The 10,398-nt window shown below is 36.9% G+C and overlaps 1 protein-coding gene and 1 long non-coding RNA gene across 2 annotated transcripts; one reads left to right on the top strand and one right to left on the bottom strand.

The window, feature by feature from the left end:
* The first annotated feature begins 1,484 nt into the window (after nt 1-1,484).
* On the top strand, nt 1,485-3,642 carry LOC138884094 (uncharacterized). Its single transcript, XR_011404176.1, has 2 exons — nt 1,485-1,715; nt 3,192-3,642. It is a non-coding gene; the product is annotated as an uncharacterized lncRNA (long non-coding RNA).
* On the bottom strand, nt 2,581-4,588 carry LOC104223932 (chlorophyll a-b binding protein, chloroplastic). The gene is made up of 5 exons (XM_009775469.2): nt 4,296-4,588; nt 3,987-4,172; nt 3,880-3,917; nt 3,238-3,752; nt 2,581-2,884 (listed from the first exon to the last, which is right to left on the bottom strand). The coding sequence occupies exons 1-5, from the start codon at nt 4,349-4,351 to the stop codon at nt 2,867-2,869; spliced, it is 813 nt and encodes a 270-aa protein (XP_009773771.1). The 5' UTR covers nt 4,352-4,588; the 3' UTR covers nt 2,581-2,866.
* Between the last annotated feature and the right edge of the window lie 5,810 nt (nt 4,589-10,398).

Consider the following 10,398-nt stretch of genomic DNA (forward strand, 5'->3'; position numbering starts at 1 on the left):
CAATCTTGATTGGCCAACACTCAATCCCATACAACATTGTTGGTCTGACCACCACTCTGTAGAACTTACCCTTAAGTTTCAGTGGCAGTTCTTGTCACACAAAACACCAGAAGCGAGACTTCATTTCATCCATCCCGCCCCAATACGATGTGTGACGTCTTCATCAATCTCCGCATCTCCCTGAATAATAGACCCAAGATACTTAAAACTCCCTTTCCTAGGAATGACCTGCGAGTCCAGCCTTATTTCCCCTTCCCCTCCTTGAATCTCGCCACTGAACTTACACTCCAAGTATTCTGTCTTGGTTCTGCTCAACTTGAAACCTTTAGATTCCAGGGTCTGTCTCCATGCCTCTAATTGCGCGTTCACACCGTCTCGCGTCTCGTCAATCAATATAATATCATCTACAAATAGCATGCATCACGACACCTCCCCTTGGATGTGGTACGTCAGTACGTCTATCACTAGAGCAAGCAAAAAAGGGCTGAGTGCTGACCCCTGATACAACCCCATCATAACCGAAAATTGATCGGAGTCCCCACCCACAATCCTCACTCAGGTCTTTACTCCATCATACATGTCCTTAATCAACCTACCGTAGGCAACATGTACACCTCTAGCCTCCAAACATCTCCACAAAACCTCCCTCGGAACTTTATCGTACGCCTATTCTAAGTAAATAAACACTATATGCAAGTCTTTCTTTCTCTCTATATTGCTCCAGTTATGCCCATCCCAATTTGTTGACACTCTCTATTGTAAATGTCAGTTTGATAAAATTTTGGAGCAAAATAAGACTAGATTAACTAGTTTAAATTATATAATATAGGTATCTAGAAATTTCTCTAGAAGTACGCAGTATTCAGATTCATCGACCACCTCTCTCCACCCCCAACCCACATTATGAACAGCCACTCAGAAAATGATTTGTAAATTTTTTAGTATTTCTTTTTCTTTTTCCTTTCTGAGAGCGGTTGGGGTGAGCAATTTGATTTGGTTCTCAAGAAACGTCTTTATAAGAGAATAGAAGCGAAAGTTGAATATTTATGTAGTACTTAAATTAAATTTAACTACGATGTAATATTTATTTAATTATTTTTTATTAATGATTTCACTTTTATTGATTTATTCTTTAAAATAATTTTGTAATAAATGATTATATAAGTGGTGAATGTGAATTATATATGATGAATATGGAAAAAAGAAAAAAATAGAATTTGTTTGAAGGAAATGAAAAATAAAATTTAAATAGAAGATAATAATATAATATAAAAGAGAGAAGAATATAAAAAAAAATATTTTTTTGGTGTAAAAAGATAATGTAATAGTTGGAGTAAATTTAGTATTATACCGTTTTGACGTGAAATTTAGTGTTAGGGTCGGAGATGATGTAATATAATCTAACACTTGTTTAGTATATGTACATAGTTTAAGTTACACCGGCAAAAAAAATATGAATGATATCTAGCTTTTAAGGGGTGGTTAGGAATCGAGATCTTATCGAAGCATCTATCGTTCCTCTCTTACCAAATGCACCAGAAAAACCATTTGCCAGATACTTTTGATGGATTTTCCAACTCGCCATAGTCCCCAGCTAGAGTAGGCATCTTTAACGTTGAAGGGCATACGCAGTATCTCCTAAAAATGCACAAAAACATATCCCAAATGTCTCTTTGCAGCTTTACAATGGAGAAGGAAATGGCCGACACTTTCAGGTTCTCTTATGACTTTAAAAGGCTCTCTTGAGTCCAAGCTGCTTGCAAGTTCTTATTCCTTTCATTTGTAAATACTTTTATTTTAGTAGTATAAATAAAATTAGCTACTAACCAATCAGCTTAGCAGACTTTATCAAAAACAAGAAACTATAACTTTTTTTCTTCAATTTTGTTTAATTAATTGAAAGCGCCATTTGATTGCTAAAAAGGTATGATATTTAATGTGGAAAGTCTCTAATTTTGTACCCAGAATCGTTGATGAAACTATTATATACAGTCGACATGTCAAATTTTAATCTTGAAGATGGCTGAATTTGTCATTTGTTGTTGCTGATGTTATTTTGTTATTATTAATACTGGAAGCAGCAATAGTATAGAATAGAAGGTGTTTTGTTATTTTCAAGATGCATATGTTTCGAGTGATTTTGTGCGGACAGATAAGATGTATTACATGTATGTTCCACACAGACATATTAGAAACTCAACCGGGCTATGGTTCCCAGGACAATTAGATGGTTGTTAGATTTATATGGGCTTTCTACATGCCAACAAATTTGGTTTGGGATGTGTTCACTACCTGTGACTTTGTTATAGTTAATGTAAGCATGGGGTATTTGTTTGGAATGACATGGCAGTGGTCTGTTCGTTCTGAGAAATCCAGTTTGGTGTTTATCATGTTCAAATTGCAAGCATCATTACCTAACCAGAAAATTTTGTGAAGACATGAAATGTCATAAGATTAGTTCTGTGTCAGCATTGCTAAATAGCTTTGTTCCTTAGGCTTGAGCAGCTCCGCAACATGTCTTCTTTTTTCGATATCCTGTTTTTGCCTTTCAAAGAGAGGAGGAAATTACCAGTTGTGTACTCAATATTAAATATCTACTCTTTATCTATGAGTAGAAATGCATTCAAAATCTTGAATCATTACATGGGTGCAGCCTAGTGATAGTATATCTTGCTGCTGTTAGGACTTAGGAGATCCCAAAGATATTTGTACACTGCTTAATTTTTTTCTACAGAAGATACACACAGAAGTAACTTAAGTGTAGTGATACAACATTAAGTTGGAAAACAATTTCTAAAATTTCTTTCTTCAGATCTTCAGAGTGTCACTCCAACACATCAATGCCAACAAATGGTGCTCCTGCTTCTTACTTGGGGCTGAAAGCCTGTAGGACAAAACAGAAATAGCGTCAGTTACTCAAATTGGTGTTGGAAATTCTATTTTCAGTTTCATTCTGCATAAGCAGTGATAGAAAATAACCTCAAGATCTTGACTTTTCTAAATGTATATGCACTCTATTACTTGTGTGGTAGTAGTTTAATCCTAATATTGTGTGCTTAAAAGCATGAACACAGTTAAGTTGTGCTTGCTCCTACTAATGTTAATCCAGTCCTCTATGTGCTTCAGAGAGAATGTTAGTCAGTCCTTTTTCTCATAAATTCTGCAAATTTTAACATGGGACAACAAAATAGGTTTCAGGTTGTATGTTGCTAGAGTTGAAAGAAAAGTCGTGCTTACAGCAAAAATAGTGGCGTGACCAGGATCAGCAAGGTGAGCGAAAAGGTTGTCAATTGGTCCTGTTCCAGTGTAGATGTGTTGGAACCATGCACCCATGACAGCCAACATGGCCAGCCTCCCGTTCTTGATCTCCTTTGTCCTCAACTCTTTGATCTTTTCAGGAGAACCAGATCCCCAACCTAAAGGATCAAACCATAGGCCTCCTGGATATCCGACATCTGTGCCCGTGAGCTTGTTGTTAGGGAAGATGGGGTCTGTGTTTACGCACCCAGGCTTGATGATATCTGCCCACCTTCTTCCCTCAGCCCAGCCAATAAGCACCAACTCAATGACGAAGAGAGTGGTTGTATCGGTGAAGTATTCTTGTTCACCAGCAGTGTACCATGAAGGTGTGTTAAGAATGCCAATCTTTGTTAGGAATTCTGGGATGAAAATGCCTGCAGCACCTAACATTGCCCATCTGCAGTGTACAAGTTCTGCCTGCTGGTTCCATTTCAAGCTCTCCGGGTCAGATGCTGTCAGTGATCAGTAACAGTTGCTATTTGAGTATAACACAGTGTAAAACAATATCAAGTCATTTGAAAGATAGTTACAGGTAACTATCATAGAGAAGCAACTACCAAGATTAAGATTTTGGCTTACCAAGGCCAAGAGGGTCGAAACCAAAGTCCCCGGGGAGACTGCATAGCAAAAATTAAGTTTCAAATTAGCTCCGACCACCAGAACAATGAATGGAAGTGGAGTCATACCTGCCATCGAGCCATGGAGGAGGGGTACTGCCAGGGAACCAGAGGGGTCTATCAGGGTCAGCAGCAACAGCAGAGACAGCAACCGATCTTGATCCAGCTGGTGCGACGTGTTTGCTTACTCTCAATCTTTTCCCTCCAAGGAAAGAAGCCTTTGTTGCTCCTACAATTGATCCATTTTTCTGGGAACTGCAGATTCATGATTCAAACAAAGAATCGTTAATGCACTTCAAAAAAATCTTTCTACATTTCATATTGAACATATCTGATCACTAGACAGGACAATTTTTGTGTTGTTTAAACTAGGCTTACCTTGGAGAAGAGAATGCAACAGCTGCAATGGCTGATGAAGCACAGGCAGAGGCCATGTTGGGGGATTTTTTTTTCTTGAATGCAGTGAATAATTGGTGGTGTGTATGAAGAAGCTGATATTGTATGAAGAAGAAGAGGCTTATCTTGATGGATAAAGGGTGAATCTCTGATTGGCTGCTTGAATTGACATGTGGCAACGACAATCTAATATCTGCCTCCTCTGCCTTCACTTCCTTCAGTTAACCTGGAATAATCTAAATCTGGTGGTTCATATTCTTTGTTCAAATGGCCTCATATGCTTTACTGTCCCTTTCTGTGCTATGTAAGTTGAGATCTTCATGGGGGCATTTATGACAATTCACCTACATGGTTTCCTGATACAACAATTTTTTCGTTTAACTTTTATTTTTTAAATTTTGGGGTGACACTGGACCCATAAGTAGCCTGGAACAGGAGGAAGAGAGTGGGATGTTTAAGATGCCTGTTAGTGATGCCAGGTGAATTTTCAATCATAACATTGCAATTTTGATACTTTATTTATTTTTTTTAACAGCAATTTCCTATAACTCATTTCATTTGATTAATTTTACTGTGTAATTTCTTGATGTGGATATTACTCTTCGAATGTTCAAATTTTGCTCAAGTAATAAATTACAAGTGTGTTTAACATTTCCATATTCAAGAAATGGGAATAAGTTGACCAAGAAGAGGAGAAAGCTATTACTATGTTTTATCTTTGTTCTTTACCCTAAAAATTGGATAACAATTTTATAATGTGGTGTTAAGGATATGTAATTTCACCTAATAAACATAAAGATAAGTGATGCAAATTGACAATAATATAAAGTAAGCCAGCGTTTGGATAGAGCCCTTGTTACAACTCATGTTTTTGTACGTGAAAGTACGTCGTAAGTCCATTGATGCAAGCTCGGAAATGAGATCCTCTTGGAAAGTATATAAAGTGATTTTACGTCCCATATTTTTTTTTTTTTTTTGCAAGCCTTTGGGAGTTAATATTCAAGGATAAATGTTTATAAGGGTACATGTGGTTACACACCGTACTTCAGACGTTACTATCATTATAGGATTATCTAATGTAAACTCAAAAAGGATGAAATCTTTCTACAAGGATAAGAAAGGTTTGCCGAAGTGTTAAGTAAGTTAAGATGAATATGAGACTTGTTAACCATGATTTAAATGAGTTTAAAGTCATGATATGACTGTATATGATGTTTGTATATGAAGTATAAAGTTTGAGAAAAATCGGATCTATGTTGCGGAAAAACAGACCAAGGATTTACTTTGTAACTGAGTTTTTTGAGAAATATATTTCGTGTGCTATATGATATTTCTTTTGGACATACTATATACCAAATTGAAGGTCTTTAAATGTAGTTTCCAACGCTCTTAACAGTTCGTTCATACGACATCCGGATAAAAGGATATAAGCATTTGAAAAAGGGCCAATGAGAGAGTGGCACGTGGCATCTTTTTGACTTTTAGAAAATGGGATGTTTATCTCTCTGTATCGTCTCTTACTTTAGTTTTCCAGAGAGCTCGACCATATAACACCCCTAAACTCACCCTCAAGTCCTCCATAAGAATTTTCAACGATACTATTATCCGCGGCACGAAATCAAGTAGCGATAACATCAAAATGATCCTTGCGACGTAAATATCGCCATATCACTTTTTTTTTTCTTTATACTTTGAGTTTAGAAGGTATTTTGAAGTTAATAAAAATGCCTAATTTCTGGTTTTAAGATCTTAAATATCAAGGAAGGATGATTAATTCATTTCATAATAGTTAGAACTCACGGGACGGTGATCGGAAGCCGTGAGTTCGAGTTATTTGATTTGTAATGGACTGTTTTGTGGGCTGTTTTGTGTAGATTTGGGCTGTATATTTTGCTGATATTTGATGGAGTTTTTGGAGGAGAAATGGTGTGGAGGAAAACCACATAATGATTAAATGATGGATTAGTCATTCTTTGTAATATTTTCGGGGTGTTTGACACTACTATAATCATCGTTTTGGGTATGAATCGATTGGGGTGTGTTGGGCTGTTGTAAGCTAAATATAACATGAATTTTGACTTTCATCTACTGTAGGAGGTAACTATATTGTGTTCCTACAGGTGCTTAAGGTTATATTGACATCGGTTGAGTTAAATGGATGAACTAGACATGAACTAGTGAATAAAGTTGCTAATTGAGAATAATTGGAGTTGTGGATCGTTTTCTTTGTTATGGATATATGGTATGAGGTTGGAATTATTGATGAATGACTTCATTATCATATTAATGATACTATTAAGTTAAAGTAAAAAGTCTATAAGGGGTGATATGGGATATACGAATTCCAATTGGAGCTTGCCGCTCGTCGTAAAATAGTTATGACTTGTTGTTGTTTTATGGTGTCTTGTTATTGATAATTATGTATTGCTGGATTTCTCTAGTAATTGTTGTTGGTATATGGTATTGGAGTAGGCTCTTGTTACAGGGGAGATGCTGCCCGAATTTATATAAACGAGCTACAAGTTTATGTTGCAGACTTAACCTTTATTCAGTATTGATTTTGAATCTCCTTATGCAATGGTAGATTGAATTGAGTTGTTTAAAGAGTTGCTTGGGAGGTATTAAGGACTCAACGTGGTTAAGGTATGTTAAGGCACTTCTTTTTTTTGGCATGATCTAACATGACATGAACATAAACGTTACGCTAATTCATAACGGATGTACTCCTAGGAACTAAGGTTGTCCACATTGTTCTTTCCTTATAAAGTTATTCTAAAAAAGTGTGTATGATCCTTGAATCCTACTAAGGTTCATATTGAGGGTATGGATGTCCATAATGTTAATCGAAGGTGCAACGACCTTAAGTCACTCCGAAAGGTTTGGAATATGATTTCATGAGTCTAGCATGCATTATATATAGTATCTATTTTACTCTATCGAGTCGCGCTATAGTCAGCCGGGTACGACACCTATTGTGCAACCACTGATCAGTTGGATTTACCGAGCTCCACGTGGCCGGGTACGATTCTACCGAGCCTTATGATGGCCGGGTACATTTTTATCGAGTCCTCTTTGAGGCCGGGTACGATATGATGATGATGATGCCCACATAGGCGTATGTTTTTAAAAGTTTATATATATATATGTATTATGCATTTCATGTCAGTATCCCCCAGAGACACTCAGATGTTACAGGTTGTATCTACTCTATCTCTCTTTACATTAATGTTCTTTTTTATGCTTTCCTGCCTTACATACTCGGTACTTTATTTGTATTGATGTCCCTTTTGCCTGGAGATGCTGCGTTTCATGCCCGCAGGTCCCGATTGATAGGTTGACAGTCTTCCTATTAGGCTATCAGCTCAACGGAGGTGTTGGTGTACTCCACTTGCTCCGGAGTTGCCTATTTGGTCAGTATGATTTGGAATGTATTGATTGGTATGGCGGACCCTATCTCGACCTTTATGATTTATGTACTCTTAGAGGCTTGTAGACAGATGTCATGTATATGAAAATTGTATGGCCCTATCGGCCTATGTTCAGTGTATGAGTGATCACTTTGGTTTTATAGGCACGTATGTCACATGTATAAGTTTCTATGTCATGTCAGGTCGTCAAATATTTAGTATTCCATTATATTTTATTTTTGTTATCTCATGACGACCTTTCTAGGTCATTTACCCATGATATTATGATATGATAGATACGTTACATTGGTACTCGGTTGAGTAAGGTAACGGGTGCCCGTCGTGGCCCATCGGTTTGAGTCGTGACAGAAGTGGTATCAGAGCAGTTTTGTCCTAGAGAGTCTACAAGCCGTGTCTAGTAGAGTCTTGTTTATGGGTGTGTTGTGCACCACACTTATAAGCAGGAGGCTACAGGGCATTTAGGACTGTCACTCTTTTTTCTTATTCTAGATCGTGTGATAGAGCTCAGTTGTAAGAATTCAAACTCCTAAATTTTGTTTTATTCATAATACAATGATACCTACATCCAGAAAAATAGTTGGTAAGAGATTGAATTTTGATGCGAAAGAGTTGAGTCAGAGGAACTCGATTTTGCATTATGCTTATGATGACTAAATATGAGGTCTTCAGCAGATCATATGTGTACTAAGATGTATAAGCTTCTTGATAAGGAGCCCTAAGGCAAGAATATCTATCTACTCGTATGGTAAAAAGGAATAAGTGAATCGGAAAGTCAACACAAGTTTCAGCAAGTAAAACAAGCAAGATGACGAAGTGTACGAGGTACCTAGTTAATGAAGATTATCAGTATTTACAATTCAGGCAGAGAAATGTAAGTATTGGTGTTACCTTCAATATTAATGGTGATATATACAATTGACCACACCCATCTCAGTTGTGCCCTATGGGAGCTAACAAATATAGTTTAAAAGAAGAAGGCGATATCAAGATTCAATTCGGGTTAGAGTAACCCAAAATTATGGATTGATTGTTATCATTAACTAATATATCCGAAGGATAGTGCAAATGTGGTAATAGATCTCCTTGTGAGATACCTAGATGGTGAACTTTAGAATAGTACAATCAGATATGAATACTATATTATTCAGAAATTTCAGAAGATACGCGGTGGGATCCTAGAAGGGACAACTATTAATTTTAGTATGACTCTAGCCCCGAGTAAAAAAAAGAGAATGTTAGGCATTCCGAAGAGCCAGTGAGATGAAGAAAGGGGGGCTAAAAGGGAAAGAACATTTTGTGAGAGTTTTCAGAATAAAGTGATAGATAAAGATATTATCTGGAGAATAAGAAGAGAGTAAATGAAGCATCATGAGTAAGATGAGATAAATGGATGATAACGGTAAATAAAAATATGACACGATGACAGAGTCCATAGTCAAGTAAAGGAAAATACAAGAGGTGACAGACCTTGAGGAAATAAAAGAGTATAAGCCATAAAGTCATATCCTTATTTCGAGAAATAAGTTGGTGACTTCAACGTGATTACCAGGAGGAAATGTTAGACCCCAGAGTAGTAGAAATCAGTATGGACCGGTGAACAAGATAAACTGAATATGAATTAGGGATTGAAGGATTTTATAATAGTTGGTATCATGGGAATTTCAGAGATAACATTCCGACAATAATAGAATGGACAACAAAAGAATAACCTTTAAGATTCATTTAGGAAGATGTTTCCCTAAAGCAAGCACATGGAGCAGAGTTAAGCTTAAGGGACTAAGTGTTCCAGTTGCACTAAGTGTCACCCTTGTGCGTAATAAATTCGATTATCCTTGGTATATAGGGGTTACCGCAAGGCGGGTAAGATGTTAGTGAAGATGTGAAAAAATGGCTAGATGAAGAGGTAACTATGGAATAGTAAAGGAGGAATGATGTAAAAAGGTGAAAAGAATGAGATAGAATCTATTCAGATCCTATAGATATGATATGACTCCAGAACATTATGCAAGCATGACACAGGAGAGAAGCGATAAGGGTTGCGCACCCGATGATGCTGATAAGCAAATGAACACTGGATACATAAGGAGCCAGTGCGAGAGGTGACTTAAGACAAAGTAATTAACCAAAGAGCGATTACGCGGAATATAGATATGAGATTGGATCAACGAGTAGTTTGTAGTTGATTCAGGAAGAGCCTAGTTATGGCTAGACAAGAGGGTATAAGCAAATCAACAGATCATGCAAGATAAACGTAGTGAATCCTAATCTAGTAAATTCAGTCTCGCAAATATGATGTCTAACCTTGAGAAATATTCAGATAGGAGTTGGGTTACTAAAGGTACCATATAAGTGTTACGAAAATAATGGAGAGTGCCACTAAGGAGACAATCAAAATCTTAGTTTAGAAGTAACCCTACGAGCACAAGGGCACGAAGGTATGTAACTAAGGATGTTTGTAGGCGAGTAAGAACATCGAAAATTCCTTTGGGTGCACAATATAACAAGATCGTAACTTTACAAGATCTAGAAGGTCTCCTTAAGTACTACAAAGAAATACTAGCTGAGGAAATAAGGAAGAAGGCTTCAATTTAAGCATAATGACATAAATAAGATATGGTCGGGTAAAAACAGTCCCACTACAACATTGTATGCACTCA

Source organism: Nicotiana sylvestris, chromosome 12 (genome assembly GCF_000393655.2).
Source record: "Nicotiana sylvestris chromosome 12, ASM39365v2, whole genome shotgun sequence".
Classification (NCBI taxonomy): Eukaryota; Viridiplantae; Streptophyta; class Magnoliopsida; order Solanales; family Solanaceae; genus Nicotiana; species Nicotiana sylvestris.